Source organism: Dipodomys merriami, unplaced genomic scaffold, assembly GCF_024711535.1.
Source record: "Dipodomys merriami isolate MVZ:Mamm:240054 unplaced genomic scaffold, mDipMer1.0.p SCAF_19, whole genome shotgun sequence".
NCBI classification, from domain to species: Eukaryota; Metazoa; Chordata; class Mammalia; order Rodentia; family Heteromyidae; genus Dipodomys; species Dipodomys merriami.
Window position 1 is genome coordinate 13,738,298 of NW_027203270.1, and position 25,594 is coordinate 13,763,891.

Genomic DNA, 25,594 nt, shown 5'->3' on the forward strand with positions numbered 1-25,594 from the left:
CTGACTTTACTGGGGGAGGAGAACCCCTGGTGGGTGGGAGTTGGGACCCTGTTGAGCCATAGTGTGTTGACTCTGAGGGTTTAACTGCTGTCTGGTGGTGGGCCCTCAGCCCAGCACTTGCAGAGGCTAGGGGCTCTCCCTCATTCTCACCCATGCAGGAGGCACAGATTTTGTAAAATATTCCATCATTTTCCTCATAGAGGGGGAGGGGGGAGGGGACACTGTGCGTGCTGGGTGTGGGTGAACCAGTTTCCTCATGCCAGTTCTGAGATTTCTTAGGCAGGGACTATCTCAAGGAAACCACCTTCTCTGGCCATGGAAAGGGAGAGCCCACTGCCTAAAACTGCTGAGTGTCACCAATGGGTTGGACTTTGTAGGCAAAGGATTGTGCATATGTCTGCAGAACTGGGGACCCGTCATCTGTCTGAATTACCACGAATGGGTGGTTAATCAAGTAAGCTGAGTGAAAAATCCTTCATTTTCCCCAGCAGGGGTAGGCCCACTGAAAAGTCATCCCTTTGGGTTGAGGCACAAACTTCCTAACTTGCACAAGCATCGCGCGAATACTAACTACTTCCCCTTCCCTAGGTGAGGACTAGAGGTGGATACCACCCCGCCATGCAGCACCATTGCTGAGGCCTTCCTAGGCCAGCTCCTGCGCACAACCTGGCCCCTGCCAGACATGTGAATCTCCCCTACACTCTGTCCAGGTGTCTGGCGAGGGGTGGGATTTCTTTCCTAGTCCAGATGAATCCCAACCCAGGGACCCAGGCAGGTGAGAGCTGGCGTCCTAGACCAAAACCCAGGGTGGGGTGGAGTCCATGCGTCCCACTCTGTCCTGCCTGCGGGTCTGTGGGCTAGTCAGTGCCATCCACCAATTCGCACAGCATGTTCTCCAAAGCGGTGATGCGCTCCTCCTGTGCCTGCACCCTTTCTCGTAGGGCCTTAATCTCCTCCAGCAGCGTCTCCAGGGTGTGTTGCTATTGGGCGTGAAGGACAGAGGCCAGGTCAGAGGATTATGAGGATATGCAGACTGAGTCTGGGTACAGAGGGTCAAGATCTCACCGACAGGGGGGCGTCACTAGCGGATTGGCTACGGCGGGGGCCGGAGGGAGGTCGCACGTCCAAGACGTTGCGCTTGGTGACTCGGAGCTCGCGGTGCTTGGGGGGCACGTAGCCATCCTTCAATGAAATGAGCACAGGCTCGGCATCTTGGCCTGCTAGCCATTCATCTGCTTCCAAGGCTGGCTCTGGGCCTGGAGTGTCTGGGTATAGATCGTCCTGGAACAGGTCTGACTGCGGAAGTGGATGAACAGGCAGACTCCTGTGAGCTGGGGCGCCAAGCCTGCCGCAGTCCCTTCCTCCTCGGGGCCCCGACCCATCCTCACCTTGCGGGGCACAGTCATAACGATGGGTTCACACTTCCGTTCGTGCAGCTTGTAGAACCTGAAAGGAAATGGTGCTCAGCACCCTAGAAGATGCTACTTCCTTAAGTTCTCTCATCATAGCCCAGGGGTTGGAGGCCCAACACTTGCTTAGTTTTACCACATGCATTGATCTTTACATTCACGATCAGTCCCTAAGGCAAAACACTTCTCAATGTATGTCATCAAAGAATGTCAGCCTAATGTGGCTGGTACTTCAAAAAAAAAAAAAAGATTTGATCCCACTTCAATCTTTTCTTTTCCAAAGCCCTGTCACTTTGGGGAAACCCCAAAGGTCAAGAAAGACCTGACATGAATATGGGATGGAGGCATGCATGCAGGAGGGACCAAGGCTGCTGACCGGGCAATCTCGCACTTGCTGACATCCAGCCCCCGCTTGGGCATGAAACCCATGCCGCGCTGCGGCTCTTTGCTGCTGAATGTGTTCAGGTAATGCACGAAAGGAGGTTCGTCGGTAATTTCAAAGTACCGGATACTGCTGTCACCCTGCAAAACCAGTCCATTCAGAGGGTCCAGGCTGCGCCCTCACATCTCTATCCTGCTTCATCCTCCCGCCTGGCCTTGAGCAGCGCACCTTGCCACACAGGTAGACGATGCTGGAGTCTGGATCATAGAAGGGCAGTAGGACTCCGTTGCTTGTGTCCATCTCCTGCAGTGCCACTGGCTCCTCGAAGTTGTTCTGCCCGGGCACAGGAGGTGTGATCTGCCCTGCTTATCCCTTTGGAATCCCCTCTACTTCCTGCCTGCCCCCAAATTCCATGCGTACCCAGGGGGCAGCTCTTTTGAGAGCGACAGGTTCCTCCCTTAGACATGTCACCCCAGCACATTGTCCACTTGTCCACCTTGCCCACCACCCACTTGTTCCCCAACCCCCCCCCACCCTCCCACCCCCCCCACCCCCCCGTCCCCTGTGCCACTGCATGCAATCACCGCAAACCACCCCCAGGGACTCGGCATCACCAGGTGGAGGCGCCAACGCGAACTCCTTCAGGCGATGCAGCAAAACCCGGCAGAGGGGGATGGGTGTGGAGATGGCAGGCGCTGCGGAGGTAGCAGCAGCCTCCAGCCCTGTCCAGGTGGGCACGCCCTGGGGGGGGCGCTTGGCCCCTCTCCCGTGATGCCAGTCCCCGGGGCACACACCCCCAAGCCTCCAGCTGTGTTACCGGGTCCCACAGGCCCAGCTCTCGCTGGCTCATGCGGGTGAATCCCGTGGTGAAGATATGGCCCTGGCGCGTGAAGACAGCCCGCATGGGCCTCATCCCCTCGTGGGCCGCAAACCTCTCCTGGGGGAGGGGAGAAGGGAGGGGCATCACCCAGCTGTCTGCTCTGGGGAACAATGGAGGGCCGAGCAACCCGTGTGCTGTCTGGGAAACTGGGGTGGAGACAGGGAGATATTAAAGGGTCCTACGAATTCACTGCGGATGTTTTGGGCGGGGGTGGGGTTGGGAAGGGGAGGCAATGGCTGGCCTCTGGCCTGGAGAACATCTGGGCCAAGACACACGGCTGTCCACAGACCCCAAGCCCTCAAGCGCCCTCAAAGGCCGATCCCTAGAGCAGGTGAGGTCGTCTGGCTTCTCCTCTCTGGTGTCCTGGGTGCGGGTCACGGCCCTCGGGGAGGGCGCTCCTGGCCGACCCAGCGAAGGAAGGAGGAAGCGAGCGAGCGAGCGCGCCTGGCGCGGCCTGGCCTACCGGGTCCCAGAGCGCGACTTGCCGCTCACTCATCCTGCTGAAGCCGGTGCTGAGCAGCTTCCCGTCTGCGGTGAAGACCGCCCGCAGCGGGCGGGCGCCCTCGTGAGGCCGGGCTCGCTCCTGCTCACGGGGTGAGTGGGTTAGAGCGCCCGCCTGCGGGCCGTCCGCCTCCTGCCGCTCCACCCGCGCGCGCTCCACGCAGACATGCTCGTGCTCGGCACCCCAGGTTAGACTGATGGCGAGTCAAGCCAGGGCCGCCGCCCTCCCAGAACACTCAGCTGGGGTTGCCCAGTCCCGCCCAGCGGGGTCAACAAGAGCGGGAAGCCTGCCAACCAATGGTCAGACCCTAAACCCAGGAGGATGGCGCTGGATGCCCTCTGAGAGGAGAGGGTCCGGGAGCTCAGTTTTCATGCAGGTTCTGATGGGAGACGGAATTTCCAGGGTCTCCCCTCCTCAATCTCAAAGCAAACAGACCTCTCTGCTTCAGGAGAGGTGAAAGGAGAGGAAAGGAGGTGAAGGGAGAGGAAGCTAAGGGAGGGAAACAGGAGCAGGGCAGAGAATTGCAGCAGGCTGGAGACTTTTTCTTAGGGCTGGGATTGGGGTTGCAGAGACTTGTGTCGAGCCAAGACTGAGCTCTGGAGTAGGAATAGGACTGGTGAGAGCTGGACCAGGGGCTCTGCTGGCTGTGGTATATGGAGTGCTAGCAGCTGGTCACCAGGGAAGGGCTTGTAGGCAGTGGTTAGGTACTCACCGCCACCACTTGGCCTTTCCGAGGATCGATGATGCGCAGAGTCTTGTCTTTGCAGGTGGTGGCTAGCAGGGTACCGTTGTTGTTCCAGCAAACGCTGTGGATGAGGTCCGGATGCAGGTCCTCCAGGCTCAACAGCACCTCTCCAGTGCCCACATTCCAGACGATGATCACATTATCACCACCTATCCAGAGTGGCCAGATATGGTCATCTGGACCCCGCCTTTGCCACCCCCACCTTCGTCTACAGTAGAGACCTTCCCTAAGCTCTCATACCTGCACTAAGCAGGACATTCCTGGCAATAGGATGCCAGGAGAGGATGCCCACTCGCTTGGAGTGGCCTTCAAGTGTGATAATAGGTTCTGTAATGTTGCGCACAGGAGTATAGTCTGGGATCTGCCACACCTGGATGGGACAAAAAGGCAAAGTGTATGTAGGATAAGGAACCAGCTCTTTATTCCTCTCTACCCTCCATCTCTACTCCTTAGCTCTACTGGCTCTCTCAAGTGGTAAGGATCAAATACAGGGCAAGATCTAGTAGTGTCTGCCTAGGGCAGAAGCAGCTAGGAACCAGAGGAGGCACGGCCAGCTCTCCAGAGACCTTCCCATTCACTCCAGCAGGCATTGTCCCCCTGCTCTTTGGGCCCCAAGTTTTCCATGGCTATAATTAGTCCTTAGCAGTGGATCCTGGGAGGGAATAGGCATGGAGTTAAAAATAGCCTGGTTAATGGGCAGGGCAGGGCAGGACTCTGGGACTCTATTTCCTAGCACTTTGCTCAGCACAGGTGAGACAGCTGTCCATATTTATTCTACCCAACCTTAACAGCATCCACCTGGCTCCTACCATGATGGTGGTGTCATCCGAGGCACTGGCAATAACATTGTCATTGTGGGGGCACCAGTCGATGTCCAACACAGGGGCAGTGTGTCCAGTAACCAGTGGGTAGTTCTTATCCACTCGTCCTGTCTGGAAGGATCAGAGAGGGAGATATGGAGCCACGCTCCTGTGTGTCATCTGTGTGTGTGTGTGTGTGTGTGTGTGTGTGTGTGTGTGTGTGTGCGTGCACGCACGCCCTCACACTACAGATCTAACCCAGGGCCTCACACATACTAGCATTCTGCCATTGAGCTACATTCACTCATTCATCCTGTGTGTGTTTTTGAAATGGAGAGTAGGTTTGTTATGTATCAATTAAATATAATTTGTCTTCTGTTTGCAGACATGACTCTTAACCTCTAACCCCAAAGTTTTAACCCCAAAGTTTACTCTGAGTGTGTCTAAAGGCAGAAAGTTGAAATAATTTCTATTAGGGAATCTGAGAAGCAAGCCAGGGCCCACAATAAGAGTCTAGTAAAGAATCCAGATAAACTTTCACTCTAGTGCTTTTGAAAAGCCATGTATATGGAAAAGGCTTTTCTTTTTCCTTCCTTCCTTCCTTCCTTCCTTCCTTTCCTTTCTTTCTTTCTCTTTCTTTCTTTCTTTCTTTCTTTCTTTCTTTCTTTCTTTCTTTCTTTCTTTCTTTCGACAGGGGCTCTCTCTGTAGCTAACCTCAAACTTGTAATCCTCCTGCTATCGCCTCCCAAGTACTAGGACTATGGCTGTCCACCACAGTCCATGTCCATGTGAGAAGACCGTTCTTGAACCTGTGGAAAGCCTCTAGTGGAAGAAACCAATATGAGGCAAAACTCAATACTAACCAACTCCAGCAAGTCTCTCTTTTGTCACTGGCTTTACCTTGGAAGCACAGAAATAGGAAATCCTAAAGCCTATTATTCCTTAGTAGGGGCTGAGAATTCAACTCTTTGGGTCTTCATTGACTGCTTGTAGAGGCTCTGAGGCTTTTGCAGGGACTGGCATTGATGTAGATCAGGCAGTAGGGGAGAAGGGTAGCCACGAAGCATTGAAATGGCAGTCATACTCAGGGAGGAGGTGGCTCTAGCTGAAATTTGAGCCTTGGGGATGCTGTCTCTGGATAGTGTTTGCATTGTCCTGGGTGAGTCACAGGCTATTGTCAGGTCTTTTCTTGACCTTGCTACTGTGCCTCTCCCCCCCTCCCCTTTCCCCAGTATAGGGGCCAGAATCCCAGTCAAGGTCAAACCTTTGGGTGTCCATCCTGGGTGTAGAGTCTTCAGGTTGCTTTATAAAAGTGACAGTCATTGCCTGCCCCCCTTCCCTAGGGCAGGGAGGGCTCTGGTCTTAAATGTTATGTCTTTGCCCTTTACTCTCATTCTACTCCATTGCCAGAACCAAAGTGGGAGGAGTCAGGAATGCTTTGGATAGAGTCTGACTCTGTTCTTAAGTGTGCTGCTCTAGGATGTGATTTAATCAAATAAGCATCCAGAGCTGAGGAAGGAGGATCTCCAGCCCCAAAACATGAGGGACTGTGATTTTAGGAGAGACAGGGACAGAATCCCGCTAAATCTTCATTCTGCTGCATCTTGACCATCCCTATTACCCAATTCCCATCCTGATCCCTACTAGAAGCAAGGTGCTGCATAGAGGTGGAGGGCCTAGGTCACAGTGGTCACAGTGACACTGCTGCTTAGGATGGGGTAAGGGACCATCTCCACTGGTCCTGGAGGGCTTCAGGAATAGGGGGCAGCCAATCCACACAAAGTGCCCTCCTATCTGATGAATAGGCCCAGGTGAAAATTTAGGCTGCTGTCAGGAGTCCCCAGGGTCCCCACACCAGTGCCCTCCCATCATCCTCTACCTTGGCCAAAGGCAGGACAATGAAGGCACCACCACCTCCAGCCTCCACAATAATAGCCAGGAATTTGGGGTTCACAGCACAGAAGGAGCTGTCCCATGTGACCTTGGACACCCGGATGTCCTCATAGGCCTGGTCGGCCTTTGCTGCCTGGCCAAACACATGGCGGAATTTGCTCTGCCGAACCACACGTCGGCTCATCACTGGGGTAGAGATACAGGATCTCAGTTGCCCAGAAGTGCCTTTGGTCCTTAGTCCTGTGAGCTGTGGGAGGGAGAAGGAGTGGAAGAGGTGGCCAGTTAGAAGGGTTATCTAGCCAGAACAGGAATTTTCTTCAAGATAATCAAAGTATGAGATAGTTTTGGCAGGCGCTGGTGGCTCATGCCTGTAATCCTAGCTACTCAGGAGGCTGAGATCTGAGGATTACAGTTCAAAGCCAGCCTGGGCAGGAAAAGCTGTGAGACGCCTATCTCCAATAAACCACCGGAAAACTGGAAGTAGCTCTGTGGCTCAAGTTGTAGAGCGCTCACCTTGAGCTGAAGAGCTGAGGGACAGGGCCCAGGCCCAGAGTTCAAGCCCCACGACCCCCCCCTCCCCGCACCCCCCCCCCCCACACGCATAGAGTATGAGACAGTTTTTTGTCACCTACCAAATGCTGTTAAATGTGAACTCAGAGTTCAGATTTGGGCCTGAACTCTTCTTATAGTCCCATGCTGAGGGCAATGAAGCCTGGCAAGTAGAATGCTCCCTGAAGACAGAATGATTTGGGAGGAATCTCAATACCAGTTCCCTTTCCACTTCTGGCCTTGGATGATCATCTCTTTAAAAAGTGGTTTTATCTCCTAGAGGCACCCTGACTAGAATCAGAGGCTTTGGGCACTGGATCTTAGCTCAAGGCCAGTTACTCATTACAACTGCAGCCTCCAAGATCCTATCTTTTTCTAACAAATTTGCCATAGAAGTTCCTCCTGTTAGCTAACCTGAGCTGGCTACTGTTCTCATCAGTTCCCTCCTACACTTTTTTTGGGGGGAGGGGGGCAGGGTAAGGAGGGGTGGAGACTCATCATAAGGTGGATTCTCTTCTTCCATTTAGCCCTACACTGGTTTTCCAAAAGGCCCGAACCATTATAGTCTTTGTACTTTTTGCACACCAAACTTTTAAGTCCAGCTTCTCTATTGGGCACTCTGTCTTCGCTTGGGTCTTTCTCTTAGTAAACTCTTCTGTAGGTGGGGGTCCTTGATCTAGGAATCATGACCAGAATTTCGGGGTTGGGGAGGGAGGGTGAAGTGCCTTTTCTAGAGTCAGGGCCTGAACTAGGTCTGCTACTCTCTTCCAGACCAAATTCTTCCAAAGGTACAAGAGTGTCTGCCCCTCCCCAGCCCCAGTCATCCCCAGTGCCCTTCAAGCAGCTTCGGCGGCCCCAGGCCTGAGGCCCGGCCTCCCCGCACCCTCCTCAGGCCTCCTGTCCCAGCACTGCGTTCTTGTGACACGAGGTGTCTGCGCGCACCGGCCAGCCGCTGTCCGGCCAAATATAGACATCAAGTCCGTCCTGCCCCGACTGAATTTGGTGGCGCGGGGGAGGGGGCGCAGACCTCGGGTCCTTGGGGAGTCGGCGCCCGCTCCGCTGGCTGCGGTGGCGGCGTGTGCGTGTGCGTGTGGATGTGCGTGTGGGGGGGTACCTGGTCCTAGGGCGGACGGGAGGACGCTCACGCTGCGACTTCTCTGCGGAGCGGCCTGGGGATACGCTGGGGGATGAGGAAGGCGTCAGGGCACCGGACGGCTTTCTCTGGGTGTCCAGGGCGTCTGGGGGCCCGGGTGTTGACTGCACGCTCCGGCCACTGCCTGCGGCTGTCCAGCGCCGCGCTCCGCTGCAGTCCCAGCTGCCGCTGCCATCAACTGTAGGGGGCGGGGCCTCCAGAGGGGCGTGGCCAGGGCCAACGAGGCCCCGCCCTATCCAGCGGCGGGGGTGGGGTGGGGTGGGGGAGCCCAAACTTCCCCTCTCCCCTCCAGCGCCCCCGCCCACAGTCAAAAGTATGTGTGCGCGGGGTTGCGCGCACCCCGTCCTTCTCTCGGGTGCCTCCAGGGCAGCCTGGGGAGGCCCAGGTTCCCCGGCGCGTAGGGAGGCCCGGAGACTGAGAGCCGGCGAGGGGGGCGCGTGCCCCTAGAGCCGGCGGCCGCGCGGGATCAGGTGCCTTCGCGCCGCATTCCTGCCGCAATCGCGCTCCCAATTTAGCTCGTCTGGGTTGCAGGGCTGCACGGCCAGGCACCTCTGGGAGGAGGCCCCCGAAGATGCTCTGAGGGAACATCTCAGCCATTGGATGAGGGCTTTGGGTGGCCCACAAGGGGCCGTGAATGCCAGTTATTATTAATAGCAAAAGCGATCATTTGAGAACGTAAACGCCAGTACTGTGACTATGAGAGGACTCGCCAAGGAGGGCAGAAAGTAGCTGAGACTCCAGGGAGGGGAGGAAAGTGAACCCACCAGCATGACCTTCCTTTTCCCCCCCTCCCCTTTCCCTCCCCCTCCTCCCCAGCACCAGGTTCAGGGGGAAGAGAAGAGACTGGCATAAAGTCTTTAGCCACATTTTAGGGGTTAGAGCAGCTAGATGCTTAGCCCAATTCCTAATATCTTCTGGGCCTTGATTAAGATGGATCCTGTTTCTCCAAGGGAGAGGTCCCAAAGACCAACAGATCCTGAATATTGTTCAAGGTCAAGGGGATTTTAAAAAAGTAACCTGATCAAAATACAGTGAAGAACAGTCAGTAGTTAGTTGCTAAACACTGATTTCTTCTCTTCTTATGGCAAGGTCCTGGAGGATAAAGTAGGGACAATCACTACTTCCCAGTTTCCAGGGCAAACCTGGAACAGGACACAACTTTCTGGAGGGCACAGACTATCCCTGAGGAAAAGGTGGAAGGAAGATAGTAGGAACCATTGGGGTCCCATAGGTCAGGCTCCTTTGCTTCTCAGGAAGAGTCCAGGGAAAACAGAAGCAGAAATTGCTAGGTGGTGCTCCAGATATGGCAAAGGGGTTTCCATGATGGGGTGTTTTTTTTTTTAAACCTTAAAACATTCCAGGGGGGCTGGGCACTGGTGGCTCACACCTGTAATCCTAGCTACTCAAGAGGCTGAGGTCTGAGGATCGCAGTTCAAAGTCAGCCCAGGCAAGAAAGTCCATGAGACCCTTATCTCCAATAAACCACCGGAAAACCTGAAGTGGCGCTGTGGCTCAAGAGGTAGAGCTCTAGCCTTGAGCTGAAGAGCTGAGGGACAGGGCCCAGAGTTCAAGCCCCACAACTGACAAAAACAAAAACTAAAACTAAAAACACAAAAAAAGGTTCCAGGGGGGAAAAACTCCAGTGATTCACTTACCTTTTATAATAATTCACACTTACCACAAGTAAGGCACTGCTCCAGGGGCTTCACACATATTAATCACATTCTGATAATAAATTCCAGAGATGAATAGCTACCTCTTTTTACAGATGAGGAAACCGAGATAAAATGAAGTAGTTTACCCATCCTTTAACTGGTGGTCAGTGAAGCTGAGATTTTTGCTCCAGGATCTGGCATCTGGGTCTACTACTTCTTGAAAGACAGTGATGCTGTTTCACAAGTGTGATAAAATGCCACTTCATCTCAAGTTGTGCTGTGTCACACAAAGGATTGCTTGCATTAATTAGAAAACAGGTTCCATTCCTGACTTAGTCAACTATTTTTGCAGTTTTCTGGGATGTAAAATGAAGACAAGGTCAAGTTGTTTCTAATTTCCTCACTGGTTGGCAAAAGAGAGATTTAACCTTTTGTCTCATACACTGAAATGGTACTCCCTCCCCTTCCCTCAACTATAAAGATGTGGGACTGGTGCCACTGGTGCCACTGTAATCCTAGTCACTGAGAAGGCTGAGATTTGAGGATCAAAGCCACTTCAGACAAATTCTCAAGACTTTTAATCTCCAGTCTTGAGCTAAAAAAGCTAAACAAGAGTACAAGGCCCTGAGTTCAAGTCCTAGTACTGGCACTGATAGAAGAAAATAAGATGAAGCTGGGTGCCAGTAGCTCGCGCCTGTAAATCTTAAGAAACTTAGGAGGCTGAGATCTGAGAATTGTGGATAAAAGCCATCCCAGGCAGGAGAGTCCACAAAGACTCTTATCTCCAACACCCCCCTCTCCCCCCCCACACATACAAAATCTAGAAATGGAGCTGTGAGGGCTGGGAAGGTTGCTCAGTGGTAGAGTGTTTGCCTTGCATGCATGAAGTCCTGGGTTCGATTCCTCAGCACCATATAAGCAGAAAAAGCTGGAAGTGGTGCTGTGGCTCAAGTGGTAGAGTGCTAGCCTTGAGCTGAAGAGCTGAGGGACAGTGCCCAGGCTCAGCGTTCAAGCCCCATGACCGACAAAAGAAAAAAAATGGAGCTGTGGTTCAAGTGGTAGAGCACAAGCCTTGAGCATACCACCCAGGCCCAAAGTTCAAGCCCCAGGACTAGCAAAAAAAAAAAAAAAAAAATGAAGTGTGGGATCAGGAAATTGGAATTCTAGTTCATCCAGCCTTTAGTTCCATCATCTGGGAAGAGGGCTAGGGACTTGAAGGTCTAGCCACTAGGCCTGCCAGAGCTTGGATGGAGTTAAGGATGAAGAACCTATCAGGTGAAGAAGCCACTTGTGTTTGGTGCCTCCCCTTAAAACTTTTAGCTGGGCTCTGAACTAAGCCATTTTCTGGTAGAGGTGACCTGTTAACTTAGTAATAATTCGGTCCTCTTGCTTTAGCTAGAAAGCCAAGACTAAGCTTTGTTAGGGACTCCAGAACTCTTAGAATATTTTATGAAATAACTATACCTTCACCATGTACTCCCCTTTAGGGACTAATAGCTCATCCCACTGATTCAGAGCCAGGCGCTGGCAGTTCTTGCCTGTAATCCTAGCTACTCAGGAGGCTGAGATCTGAGGATCACGGTTCAAAGCCAGCCCGGGCAGGAAAAGTCTGAGAGACTCTTATCTCCAATAAACCACTCAGAAAACCAGAAGTGGTGCTATGGCTTAAATGGTAGAGTGTTAGCCTTGAGCTGAAATGCTGAAGGACAGCGCCCAGGCCGAGTTCAAGCCCCATGACCAACCATAAAAAAAAAAAAAAAGTAAAAAAAGTATTTTTCTTTTTGAAGCATGAGCATGAGCAGATTTGACAATTGAGGAAATGATTGTCTCTAGGTAGTAGTGCTCTTATATACGAATAGCATCATTAAACATCTCACAATGGAACAATGGAAAAGTGGGTGGACCCTGGGTTGGAAAAGTCAAAGTGGGGACTCAGTCTCCAGCTCATTTGTCAGAACTATTCTTTGGCTCTTTGTCCCTCCGGTACCACATCATAGATTCTCTTTTACTGGTGGGAGAGAATGGAAGCTTTTACTTCTTTGGAAATTCATGCACCCTTTCAGTGAGCTGAGGTGCCCTGCGCTGAAAGCTTGCTAATTCTATTTCACTAATGTCCAGAGAGGTCACTCACCCACCAATTTCAGTCTCTGCTAGGTCACTGCAGCTGTTCCAGATCAGTCACTTTGCACCACAGATGGTAGAGGAATTTTGGTCTTTTTGCTAATTTATTCTCTTAACATTCAGGTGGCAACTTTGGCAAATGCCTCTTTGACCAGACAAGTTCCCGAACCCCACTGTCTGGAATACTTTTTTTTTTTTTTTCTGGTCATGGGGCTTGAACGCTGTCCCTCAGCTCTTCAGCTCAAGGCTAGCCCTCTACCACTTGAGCCACAGCACCACTTCTGCCTTTTTCTGCTTATGTGGTGCTGAGGAATCAAACCCAGGGCCTCATGCATGCAAGGCAAGCACTCTACCACTGAGCCACCTTCCCAGCCCCTGGAATAATTTTTAGTGATTCTATCTCCTATCCAGTTTATTTTTTTTTTTGTTGTTGTTGTTTTTTACTTTGTGAAGATAGAAGGTTCTATCCTTCCTATAGAGTTCTTCAGGGTGTGCTTGGTTGGGATCTGTTATCATTGCTCTCCTCTTCTAACCCTTCCACCTTCTCCAGTACCCCTCCCCCTTTGTTGTTTTTAAAGAAACACACGTTTCGTCTTCAAAATAAAAATTTATTCAATCTGTAACAAGAACATTGAATCTGCACATTTGCGCACAAGTTCACATTTAAAAACAGCGGAGCACATCAGTAATAAAAAAACTCTATGATACAAGTGGAACATCCCAACCACCAGGAAGATTAAGGAAGGAGATGAGACCACTCTATATTCTGCTTCAAATGCCTCGAAAAGGCCCCAGAGATTCCAGGGAGCACCTGCTTTAGTTAATAAAATGTGAGCATAAAAGTTTGGGTAGCCTGGGGGGCAAAGGTAACAGTCAGTGGAAGAGTCTTCTGGACTTGTTTTTCATGTTTAGAACAAGTCTTACAAAATAAAGTTAAAAAAACAAAAGAAAAAAGAAAAGGCACCTTTAGCTATGCCAAGCAAATCAAAAGCCAACAAAGCATAAAACCCAAACAATTCCAGGTGGGCTTATTGATTAGGAGGCATTTCAGGGTCAGTTCCCCAGTTTTCAGTTTGGGTCATCAGCTTGAGTTAAGCACTGGGTACAACTCTGCATGCATACACAGGACGCGGCCACCAGCATCTCTTGAGGACACGATGGCAGTACCAGTCCTATACCTCTTGGGAGAATCTTCAAGCTGATAAGGATGATTCCAGTTTAGAAATCCTTTCCTAGATCTCTGGGGCATTGAGAAGATGAGGCTGGTTCTCTTTTCATAGCTGAAGCTAGGCCCAGCTATCCTCCACTTCCAGGCTGAAAAAAAATACAGAAGCACCTTGCAACAGCTCAGCATGGCGTCAAGGGACCTCAATCACTGGGAGGAAGGAGTGTGCAGCTTCCATCTTTGGAAGCAGGCCTTTTCCTAATACAGGTATGTTGGATGAGTTGAGGCCACAAATACACTTATGTCTAATACATGCTTTGATCTTGTAGTTCAGAAGGGAAAAAGTCCACAATGAAGTTGGGATGATGCTGAAAACTAAATTTCATCTTGTCTAGCATCAAAAAAGGAAAATTAAACAAAACATACTACCCATTCACCATTTTGACCATCACTATTAAGATACACCACCACTTAGGAAGTTATGACTGTTGGATGAGATACAGGATACAGATGGTAGTCAGCTCCAGGCTTTACCCACTTATCCAAAAGGGCTGACATTATGGCATTGTTCTGAGTGAGGACTCACAGGACAGCCAGGGCCTGGGTGCCTGGAGGACTGAGTGGCCAATGAGATGATGCATATTTTAATACTCACAATGTAAACAAAGTATCAATAAATTGTCTGAAAAAGCCAAAAATGGCTTTATTTGAAAATGCCCTTAAAATTGACTCTTTGCATAATGCTTTCTTAGGAAAATAAAAACCCCAAAACCCAACAGTTACTTCCACAAAACATCTTTACTCAACTAGATCACTTCATAACTGAAAAAATTTCAGGTTTACCCAAAAATTGGGGCCCATGAACAGGAGGGGACCTCAGAGCCCAGGCTGTAATCCTCAGGCTGTCCCTGGAGTTCTTGTTAGTTTCCCAAATGAGGAAATACCATTTGGGACAAAGGTACAGAATGAGGAAAACATTAAAGAGCTTGCTAAGGCTGAGATGCTAGGAATGATCCCAAAACATGTTTAGATAGAATTTGAATGGCAACTAAAAGGGGGAGAGATGATCACTACCTTACTACAGTACTAGGTGTCTACTATAGTACATACTACTGCTAAGTGTTTCTGAAAATTAAGATGCAATGGGGTTTCTCTCCTACTGATCAGGTAACCATCCAAGTACAACTCTAATCCATGTGCTCTGGGGCTTTTACCCTGTGCACTGAAATGTCACAACTTTTGTATGCACGTGTCCAGTTGTGCAAGCATGCACACACAAACATTTCCCCCAAGTTACTGAGATACTATAGTGATTTTAAAAAGAAAGAAAAAGAAGTCCTGAGCAAGAGGACAAACACTAGACAAGAGGTCAAAGTTTTCCTGCTCAGCACTGTTAATTTGCCAAACCTGATGGCCTTTTCATGAACAGAAGAAAGAAACAGACCACCTGAAATTATAAAAAAAACTTTGGAGAGACTGCAAAGTCCTTTATGCAGTTCATTATATGCACTTATCCTCGACATTTACTCAGCTATGTACATCACTCATGAACACCCAAATGTGGGCGTTTAGAGGCTGGCAAGACCCCTTGGCATGGCTGGATCATAAACTCTGTAAAGATGTTTATTTAGGCAGGTAAGTTAAATGGTAAAAAAATGGAATAATAAAAAAGGCAGGCAGAGCAAGACTTTCTTCCATTCTTTAAAAGAGTAGTTTGGGTTTTAAATTTTTTCCTCACAGCATTAGGGGGTTTCCTCCCAGTCTCTATTGTATGAGCACTAAACACTGGAAGGTGAGAAGAGGGAATAGTGTCCTGTTGTTGATACTGCTTGTAGTTTTTTAATGTGTGGGATACTGATGCCACTCAACCGCCATTCAAATCCTTTCCTCCCCATCCCTGCCATACTTTCTTGTCCTTTTTCCAACAAACTGGTAGTGGGAGTTCCTCCACAAGACAGCATGCTTTAGATGGATGAGCCCTGGAATTGATCACTCTGTCTCACAAGTCTACTTGAACTGGTATAAATCACCTAACAAAAACCTTAACAACACATGAATATCCAGTAACCACAACGCACCGATATTTAAGGAAACTACTGAAAGGATGGCACAGGTACACATGACTACACGACCATACACTTTTTAGCAGGGTTCCTGTCCAACCTGCCTCCTGGAAGTGATATCAGACCCTTATAGATTCTATATGGTAAATGGATCCATTTGCTCTGAAACACTTGCTTTAAAAGGTGGCCTGGGTCCACTTTTTTTCTGTATTCTACTATTTGCACTCCAAACCCTGGCCTCTGACATCACGTTGACAGTCTGTACATCCATCTTTTTCTCTCATTGCTATGATGAATCAAAACGCTAAGTCTCACATTTGTACTCAGCCAATCCTCAACAATGTGGACATCAACCAAAGAAGACAGGAAGCAAATTTGCAACCTCTTCAGTTTTGATGAACTATGTTGGGAGTTTCATTCCAGGCTAAATTTGTTTTCTGTAAGCAGCTCAAAGTGGCTTGCTTATGGCAGGCGCTCCTGTGTTAAGGATCTTCACAACAGCAGCAAAGCAAAGGTATCCTAAACGGACTCATTATGGGTGTTTACTCTTGGCTGAGGACTCCTCAGTGGCCTCTCAGTCTTCATTAGGAGCTTCTACCTTAGGGAGCATGCGTGCGCGCACAAAAATGCATGCACACGCACACGTATACAACTCCCTGGCTGTGCTTCAGCTACTGGCAAATGACATCTCAAACACAAATCAGTCTTCAGCTATGCTGTGATCTAATGGGAATGGAGCTGGAGGTTAGAAGTCTCTTTAAACAATTAAAACTGCCATCAATATGCTGTGCAGATTCCTACCAACAACTATCAGTTTTATTTCTGGTGTTTCTGTGTGTTTTCCAGGTGCAAGTCCTTCTTACAAAAAAAAAAAAGGGCCCACAATATCAACAACAAAACATTAAGAAAGTGACATTATATACATAAATACTGTGTATAAACTTTAGTGAAATGACAGACTTTCCAGGAAAAGGAAAAAAAACATATAAAAAAATTACGTCAAGTGTTAACAGTGAGAATGTAGAAAACTTTGCATTCAATGGAAGTTATAATATATAATGTAACAATTCAAATATAACCCATGAAATTAAAAAATGGGCAGGATGGGCAAGCAGCAAGGGGGAAGAAAATAAATTGGGAAAAATGTGGCCATAAACTCAGAAGACCTACAGAATTATTCAAGTAATGGAAGGGTTAAAACCCTACATAGTTAGCCTTTGTACAAGAACACTTGAACTTTTGATTGCTGTTTTCCAAACCAGTCCCCCTGTGTTTTAGTTGGAGGCTGCTGCAAGTCACATGTCAGCAAAGTCGGATAGATGACCACCTGTGTGCATCCTGCAACTCAGGAAGTATTGGGTAGCAGCCGATCTGTCAGGTTTCAATTGGGGTTCCTTTTAATTAATTTTTTTCTTGGGGGAAAAAGTATATGCTTGATAAATTTATAAAAGCAGCCACATTATCTTGCCTTTCTGTAATGACAGAATCTAGAACACCAGAAGCAAGCAAAGTAGAGCCAGGGCTGGTGGAGCATGCCTGTAATACCAGTACTTGGGAGGTGGAGGCTAGCCTGAGCTACACAGTAAGACCCTGTCTAAAAAAAGCAAAGTGGAACCTTCCCATTTTAAGAAGTCCCAGAGCAAGGCCTGGAGATGAAGGCTGAGAACACCGACTTCCCAGCTACCCTTCAGCCCATTCAATGCCTCAGGCTTGGGGAACATTTCCATTTCTCAGCTTCAGTGCCACCCTTCCCATCTGCTTTCTTCCCTCAATAAAATTAAAATCAAGCATGCTTTTTCTCAGAGGGCAAAATGAAGAGCAGGTGGCAGTTGATTGAAAAACAGCAATTTGCCCTTGATAAAGGTGTTCTTTGAAAAATGTTTTTTTTTGAGGTTTGAATTTTTTAAAAATGAAGAGTGATAACGGTCTTGCCATCTAAGTCAATCTGTCTCTCTCTCTCTCTCTCTACACACACACACACACACACACACACACACACACACACAGAAAAACCCAAACCCTGCATGTGCCAGGAACAGTAAAATGACAGAAATATTATAAAATTAACCAATAAAGTGCATGTTCCTTACATATTACACCTGCCCCTTTTACAAACATTTTTCTTAGAAAATCACATGTATAGGCTCAGAATCACATGGTGTTATAGAAGGGGTTGGTTGTCCGTTTTTTATCATTTGCCCTTTTCAGTCTCCTAAGGGGGTGAGTTCTGCCATGTTGCTGACGGGGTGCCACGGCCAGCCCTGGAGCTGAGCCTGCGCACTGCAGTTCCTGGGTCTGAAGCAAAGGAAGGCCTCCTTCAGAATTAGTCAATTCTGGCCCTGCCCTGGGGAGCAAACACTGCTGACTGTAACCAAATTCTTTGGCATACTGCACAAGGGGCCTCTCCACTGGCTTGCTCTGTGCAATACACTCTGATGTTCTGAGTTGCTCTACAAAATACTTGGTAGGCTCTGGGTTCTGAGGGGCACCTGGGTTTTCTGGGGGCTCCTGGGCCTCTATGGCATGCATGCCTGAGTCTGTTCTGATGAAGGGCTGAAGCAGTTTGAGATGAGTGGATTCAGAGGAGAGGGGCTCTCTCTCTGGTAAACAGTCTTTACAAAGGTCCAGGTAACCTAACTTGGCGAGGGAGGCTGAGCGCCTCATTTGGGATGGTTTGGTTAGCCCTGTCTGGAAAACCACTCTAGATTCAATTTCTTTAGCACGCTCCTTCACCACACCAGGGATGTGGCTGAGACCCTTTACATTTTCACTAGGGCTATGTGGGAGGTGACAGGCTATAAGTGATGAATCCAGTTTTTTCTGTAACTCCCCAACATTGTCACTGAGTTTGCTAATTAAACTTAGATCTTCACTACTTGACTGGGAGCCCCTGTGTAGCATTTCATTGCCACTGGAGGCAGGGCTCCTTTGGCTTTCTTGCCAGTTAAGCTGCTCTGCAGAGGGCTCACTGTCTGTGGTGCTGCTTTGTTCTGTGCAGCCTTCCAGGTGAACCATGGTCTGGGGATGCAGGTAATCCATGCTGGCAGGTGGTATGTGGGTTGTATGACTGACAAAAGGTGCTATTGTCTCTAAGGTTGTAGATGGGCTATTGCCCGGGTCTTCAGGGCTTCTCAGCATGAAGGTCAAGTCAGTGGGCCTGTCATACTCAGGAGAGGAAGAATGAGGCAGAGGTAGCAATTGGGAGTGCAGAGAAACCTGGTTGGGGTCTAAAGTTCTGTTCAGATTTTCATCCAGGGCACAGAGCATAGTGATTGACTTCTCTACCTTCACTTTCCTTAGTCCTTGCTCCTCCTCTTCTTCTCTGGAGGCTATTTCACCCCCTAGCCCTGTATGATCAAGTGATGTAACTGTGTGGGTATACTCAATGATTTCTATCCTTTTTGGAAGGGGCATAGGAATGGCTTGTGTTTCAGATGCTTGGTGAGAAATCACAGTCCTGTGCTCCTTCAGGACTCCATCCTGTTTTGTTCTAGTATCTGACCCTGGGAACTCTTGAGGAGAAGGGAAGGGGTGATACTCGGGAAGCTGGGGAGCTGGAACAATGGCATTGTGTTCACAATGGGATAGTGAGCTAGCTTCAGACCCACCGCATTTCCCTTTGCCCTTGCTCATCTCTCGTTCCTTAGGGGCAAATGAGTATTCTGAGATGACTTCATCATTTTTCCCTTTCGGTGCTAGGTCTGCCATAGAAGAATCATTTTTAGAATTCTTGCGAGTGGACAATGAGGTACACACAGGGCTAGTACCATGGTGCTCCTGCTCCTGTCGTAAGCGCTCTTCAAACTCTAGGGTGGCTCTCCTCACAGATCCAGGGCACCATTTGGCACCAGGATGCATCCCTGGGCCCCAGAGTTCATGTTCCCCTTCAGCTAGGTTCTCTTCTTCCAAGTCTGCCATGGCTGAGTGTATGGTTAGGCAGCCTTCTGGGTTGTACTTCCCTGAGTCTTTGTCTAGTCCAGGCTGGGCTGTGTAGTAACTCTCATCCTGCTCCACATGTCCAGGCTTGTTTTCAGGGCTCTGGGCTCTCTCAAGGGGCAGCTCATGGATGGTGTTCTTCTTTGGTGTATGGCATGGGTTGGACAGGATGTCTCCTCCTTTCAGTGGAATCTGTCCAACTCCTTGACTGATAGACTCAATTTCGGTGACAATTTCTTTGACTGAAATTGCATTTTCTGAGTGAGATTGCATAAAGATATCTGGGCTGACCAGTTCTGAGATTGCCTGAGAAGAGAAAGTAGCAAGATGAGCATGGAAAATTGTAGCTTATCTGAAAGTGTTCTGCTTCTTCATTCTCTGATCCAAGACAATCTATCTAGCTATGAGAACACAGTCAAGGTCCAGGATCATACTGCCCACTATTTTGTCAGGCAATAAGGAAAAGGACAGAGAATAAAAAAATTCACTGTGGGGCTGGGAAGGTGGCTCAGTGGTAGAGCGCTTGCCTTGCATGCATGAGGCCCTGGGTTTGATTCCTCAGCATCACATAAGCAAAAAGAAAAAAGCCGGAAGTGGCGCTGTGGCTCCAGTGGTAGAGCGCTAGCCTTGAGCTGAAGAGCTGAGGGACAGCGCCCAGGCCCAGAGTTCAGGCCCCACGACTGGACGCCCAAAAAAAAAATTCACTGTAAGTCATAAAACTGCTTAGTAAATTTTCTGGTCTGTTCATTTAGACAGAATTCTAATCTAGTACCTTGCTCTAAAATAAATAGCACATGGCTTTGGAGTCACTTAGAATCCATATTTTCCTAGTTCTCAGCTTTCAGGACTCAGGTCATGCTGAGGTAATGAAACCTTTCTCTTCTGACTGATCAACTTCCAGTTCAATCCTAACCTGCTCAGGGTGAAGGCCCAAAGCTTAGTGGCCAGCTCGGGTATGCCTAACATGAAACAGGGCAAGATGGATGTGGCTGTTGTCTGATCTCTGGTTTGGAGACCCACTGCTCTCTTCTCTTTAGCTTTTTTCATCCATATCCTTCCATTGCTTCTCCAAGTAGCAGCTTCTCAGAACATAAAAGAGCAGAAGAAAACACTGTCTGACCACATAATCCCTAAATTTCACATGGGAAATTTATTCACCCACATGCTTCAGCACACTTAGAAATAATCACTCTTTAACAACTTAACCAGTTCAAAACTCTTGAGCTGGTATGGGAGCTTGCTCTCCTCACTTGGCTTTTTTGTGTAGGGCTGGTGCTGTACCACTTGAATCATACTGGCTTTTTGCTGGTTAATCAGAGATAAGAGTCCTACCGGGCTGGCTTTGAATTGTGATCCTGAGACCTCAGCCTCTTCAGTACTTAGGAGTGCCACCAATTCCTGGCAAAAACACTTTTTTTTTCGGTGTGTGCCAGTACTGGTGGTGCTTTTCCTTCCAGTTCAAAACTGATAGATGATGATAAGATGTCAGCTGAGTATTAAGTGGCTCATGCCTGTGATCCTAGCTACTCAGGAAGCTGAGATCTGAGGATCACAATTCAAAGCCAGCCTGGGCAGTAAAGACTCTTACCTTCAATTAACAGCCTCTCCCTCCCCCAACACACACACAACAAAGCTGGTAGCAGAGCTGTGGCTCAAGTGGTAGAGGGCTAGCCTTGAGCAAAAAAGCTCAGGGATGGGCTAGGAACGTGGCTTAGTGGTAGAATGCTTGCCTAGCACACATAAAGCCCTGGGTTTGATTCCTCAGTACCACATAAACAGAAAAAGCCAGAAGCGATGCTGTGGCTTAAGTGGAGAGCACTAGTATTGAGCACAGAGAGGATCATGGACAGATCCCAGGCCCTGAGTTCAAGCCCCAGGACCAGCAAAAAGAAAAAAAAGAAAAAAAGCTCAGGGACAGTGCCGGAACCTGAGTTTGTGCCCAAGGACTGGCAACAACAGTAACAACAAAGAACAAGATCCAAAGAAAATTAGCCAATGCAAAATCAGGTCTTATTAGTATGATTATCCATTGTTAACATTTTAAAATAAAACTTTGAAGTAAAATATTTTCCTAGGAATCAATCTGGTTTGAATTGTAATACAAACTAACAAGGTCAGTTTTGACTTTAGGGGGAAATTTGTCAGAACATCAGGTAGAGGTGGACTTGCCAAGACTGGAGAGAAGCCACAGCAGGCCTGGTGTATGCAGGGATCTTGGAGAAGGTACTCATATGACCAAGGATACTGAAGGAAGGCTATTTCTGTAATTTCTACTGCACTGTTTAATACAAAAGAAGAGCTCAAGCATTCTGACTTCCCAGCAGAAACAAAACAGTATTAGCTTTTGGGAAAGGAAGGAGACAGAAGAAGCAGCCAGAAGAGTTGCCTTGTGCTGGTTACTTAAGCTGGTAGCTCATACCTCTAATTATGGCTACTCAGAAGGCTGAGATCTGAGGACTTTGGTTCAAACCCAGCTGGGGCAGGGAAGTCTGTGAGACTCCTCTACTTAATAACAAGAGTAACAAGCTTGAAGTGGAGCTGTGGCTTAAATGGTAGAGCATTAGTTTTGAGCAAAAAAGTTCAGGAACCACATGGTAGCATATACCTGTAATCCTAGCAATTGGGAGTCTGAGACAGGAGGATTATGAATTTGAGGCCAGGTTGAGTTACATAGCAAGACTGTCTCAAAAAACAGAAAAACAGAGGCTGGGAAGGTGGCTCAGGGGTAGAGTGCTTGCCTTGCATGCATGAGGCCCTAGGTTCTATTCCTCAGCACCACATAAACAGAAAAAGCAGGAAGTGGCCCTGTGGCTCAAGTGGTAGAGCGCTAGCCTTGAGCTGAAGAGTTGAGGGACAGCGCCCAGGCCCATAACCCACCAAAATAAAACTGAAAGACATTATTTTTTGTGTGTCTATCTGGGCTTGAACTCAAGGCCTGAGCATTCTCTAGCTTTTTTGTTCAAGGCTAGTATTCTACTATTTGCGCCAGTTTCATTTCCAGCTTTTTGGTGGCTAACTGGAGACAAATGTCTGATTGAGTTTCCTGCCTGGGCTGGCTTAGAACTACAACCCTCAAATCTCAGCCTCCTGAGCAGCTAGGACTAGAGGTGTGAGCCACCAGTGCCCAGCTCAGAAAAACTTTTTTTTTAAATGATATATACTATTTTTTCCCTGGTTTGAGGTGGCACTTAGGAATCTTAGGATTGTTTTTCTTTCTTTCTTTTCCTTCTTTTCTTTTCTTTCCTTTCTTCCTTCCTTCCCTTCCTTCCTTCCTTTCCTTCCTCCCTCCCTTTCCTTTCCTTTCCTTTCCCTTTCCTTTCCTTTCCTTTTTTTGGAGTCAGTCCTGGGCCTTGAACTCAGGGCCTGGGCATTATCCCTGAGCTTCTTTTGCTCAACGCTAGCACTCTATTGAGCCACAGCACCACTTCCAGCTTTTTCTGTTTACGTGGTATTGAGAAATTGAACCCAGGGCTTCATGCATTCTAGGCAAGTAGTCTACCACTAATCCACATTCCTAGTCCCCAGGAATCTTAGGAAATTTGTCTGCTTTTAAATTCATTTCCTTAAACTAACCCTTTATTCTTGAGTGCCACAGGGATGGAGATGAAGAACTCAAAAACATAATTAGTAGCAAGAACTCATATGAGAATAAGTTGCTACTCCAACAACTATTTAGAAATGTGGATTTTCTGACTCAAAAAGAGTTTCCCAAACAAATCCAACATTCTCAGGGAGACAGAGGTCTCAACTCAGCCTCTGAATCCTGGTGAGATTTGATATGAACTGCTGAGGTCTACAGAGGTGATCTTGTTAGCCCATATATATATGTATGTGTGTGTGTGTGTGTGTGTGTGTGTGTGTGTGTGTGTGTGTATATATATACACACACACATATATATATATATACACATATATGTGCATAATTTAAAAAATATTCAAAAATTGAAATATTTTAAGTAAAAAGTATTTGAAAATATTTAAAACCTAAGTTTTCAAGGAATATCTCAGCCAGACTGAAGACTGCCTCCCTAAATCTTCATTGATGTCAAAGATAAAGTCAAGACTGGTGTATAGCTTAGTGGTATAATGCTCACTGAGCATGTATGAGGCATTAGTCTGAACTCAAGCACTACAGAAGAAAAAAAGGAAGTCAACAGAACACTATATAATAGTTTATCTTTGGTTTTTACCTTTGACTGTTCCTCATCCACTGAAGATTCTTCAGACACATGGGGAGTATTACTCAAAGAGCTGCTTTTCTGGTCATCAGCAGTAACTTCAGAAGGGACTACTTCTACCATTGACAGCCGACAGCCTTCACTCCTGCCGCCACTAAGCTCCTCCATCCTTGAGTGAGAAAAAGATCGAGACCGGGTTTCTTGAGAGAGTTCTACAAACTTCTCCAGGGCACTAAAAAAATCAATGCGATCCGTACTGAAATCTGAGATTTCAGCCTGGCAACTGGTTTGGGGGCTAGGTGACTGAGGATCAGGGGACATGGGGAGGTCTTTAAGTCGTGATGTCAACTCTTCCATCGGCAGTAAGTGGACGTTCATGTCTGCTTTCAGTGCATCTGTCTCCAAATCTTCCACTGTTAAGTCTGGGAACTTGTTGACCATTTCTGGGGCCTGTCCAGGTTGGATTAAGGCTTTGGATGCATGGCAGTTGTCAAGAGGGAATTTTGATTCACTGAGACAACATCCTGATGAGCATCCATTGATGTCATTTAAGTTTAATTCATCTTCAATCTGTCCAGCATGAAATTCCCTAGAAGTGAACTCCAAGCAGATCATTCTTTCTTTGGTACACAGGCCTTTCTGATTTGCATCTTGTGGGACCACATGTTCCACAAAGACAGGAGGTATGGATGGGTGATTCTCCAAGGTTTTCACCTCTGCAATCTGGTCTGCTGAGGTGGTGATCTCCTTCTTGTTGAGTTCCAGCCCAGGTTTGCAGATGGGTTCATGGTGGTCTGAGAGGTCGCTATCTGAATGGGATCTCCAGAGCTTGTTATGCCGCTGTTTGCTATGGAGGACATACACAGGAAACATCTTATTTTACTTTGTTAAAAACAGTTAACTTCCTAGGAAAATCCCCCCACCCTCTTTTGTGCTAATACTGGTGTTTGAACTCAGGGTCTTGTTCATTGGTGGCTTTTTAAATTTGTTTTGTTTCTTTATTTTGGGTCTGATTGTGGGCCTGAACTCTGAGCCTGGGCGCTGCCCCTCAGTTCTTCAGCTCAAGGCTAGTGCTCTACCACTTGAGCCACAGTACCACTTCCGGCTTTTTTTTTGCTTATGGGTGCTGAGGCATTGAACCCAGGGCCTCAAGCATGCAAGGCAAGCGCTTTACAACTGAGCCACCTTCCCAGCCCTGGTGGCTTTTTTATTCACAGCTGGTACTCTACCACTTGAGCCACACCCAAGTTGTTTTTTTGCTGTTTAACTGGAGGCAAGATTCTCTCCTAGACTGGCTTTAAAGTGTGCTCTAGCCTCTTAAGTAGCTAGAATTACAGGCATGAGCCATTTGTGGTCAGTGACAAACTTAAATTTTAACCTGCAAAATGCTTTGGTACTGCTTAATGGGGCAATGCAATAAACATTTCAAAAGATGCTTTCAATATTAAAAAAAACAAAAGCAAAGTGAGACAATAGTAACAATAAATTCATTAGCCTGGAATTTTTTTTTGTCAGTTGTGGGCCTTGAACTCAGGACCTGGGTGCTCAGGACCCTGAGCTTTTTGTTCAAGGCTAGCACTCTTCTACTTTGAGCCACAGCTCCACTTCCATGTTTTGGGTGGTTAATTGGAGATAAGGGTATCCTGGGCTTTCCTGCCCTGGGTGGCTTTGAACTACCATCCTCAGATCTCAGCCTTCTAAGTAGCTAGGATTATAAGTGTGAGCCCAGTGAGCCTGGATTTTTTTTTAACCTATCAGACTGACAGAAGCTAAAACTGTTGGTAACAGCCACTGTTGATAATAATATGGCCAAGTGACCAAGTAAGCTAGCTGTGTCATATACTGTGGGTAGGAGAGTAAAATGCAGACTTTTTTTTTTTTTTCTAAGTCATGGGCCTGAACTCTAGTCTGGGCATTATCCCTCAGCTCTTCAGCTCAAGGCTAGCACTCTACCTTGAGTCACAGCACCACTTCTACCTTTTTCTGCTTATGTGGTGCTGAGGAATCAAACCGAGGGCCTCATGCATGCAAGGCAAGCATTCTACCACTGAGCCACCTTCCCGGCCCTAGGCTTTTTTTTGGTTGGTCGTAGGGCTTGAACTCTGGGCCTGGGTGCTGTTCCTCAGCTCTTCAGCTCAAGGCTTTCACCCTACCACTTGAGCC

At 48.0% G+C, this 25,594-nt stretch overlaps 2 protein-coding genes across 6 annotated transcripts in view; both read right to left on the reverse strand.

Moving 5' to 3' along the window:
• Position 1: 1 nt before the first annotated feature.
• Positions 2–8,503, reverse strand: Coro6 (coronin 6). Of its 2 annotated transcripts, none has more exons than XM_070027389.1 (11): positions 8,275–8,503; positions 6,598–6,858; positions 4,728–4,850; positions 4,159–4,288; positions 3,886–4,067; positions 3,135–3,254; positions 2,020–2,124; positions 1,786–1,931; positions 1,389–1,446; positions 1,066–1,296; positions 2–980 (listed from the first exon to the last, which is right to left on the reverse strand). In XM_070027389.1, exons 2-11 carry the CDS (start codon positions 6,793–6,795, stop codon positions 858–860), a joined length of 1,416 nt encoding a protein of 471 aa, XP_069883490.1. In that variant the 5' UTR covers positions 6,796–6,858; positions 8,275–8,503; the 3' UTR covers positions 2–857. The 2 variants fall into 2 exon arrangements, with proteins under 2 accessions (XP_069883490.1, XP_069883488.1); XM_070027387.1 differs by lacking the exon at positions 3,135–3,254 and adding an exon at positions 2,609–2,728 and having other exon boundaries at positions 8,275–8,501.
• Positions 8,504–16,111: 7,608 nt separating this feature from the next.
• Ssh2 (slingshot protein phosphatase 2) overlaps positions 16,112–25,594 on the reverse strand; it is a 222,541-nt gene continuing 213,058 nt past the window's right edge. For all 4 annotated transcript variants that reach the window (XM_070027392.1, XM_070027394.1, XM_070027393.1 and 1 more), the window contains 2 exons: positions 23,444–24,278; positions 16,112–19,559 (listed from right to left, as the gene is read on the reverse strand). In XM_070027392.1, coding sequence (XP_069883493.1) covers positions 17,469–19,559; positions 23,444–24,278 — 2,926 coding nt within the window. In that variant the 3' untranslated portion in view covers positions 16,112–17,468. The remainder of the gene's footprint in view (positions 19,560–23,443; positions 24,279–25,594) is intronic.

What these genes read in the sequence shown, in the direction of transcription:
- Coro6 (XM_070027389.1), bottom strand. Translation starts at nt 6,795, where the DNA reads ATGAGCCGACGTGTGGTTCGGCAGAGCAAATTCCGCCATGTGTTTGGC. An exon ending in AGCAAGTGCGAGATTGCCCG is followed by an intron (nt 1,447 to 1,785) that starts GTCAGCAGCCTT and finishes ATTTCCTTTCAG; the next exon opens with GTTCTACAAGCTGCACGAAC. An exon ending in CTAGTGACGCCCCCCTGTCG is followed by an intron (nt 981 to 1,065) that starts GTGAGATCTTGA and finishes CACGCCCAATAG; the next exon opens with CAACACACCCTGGAGACGCT.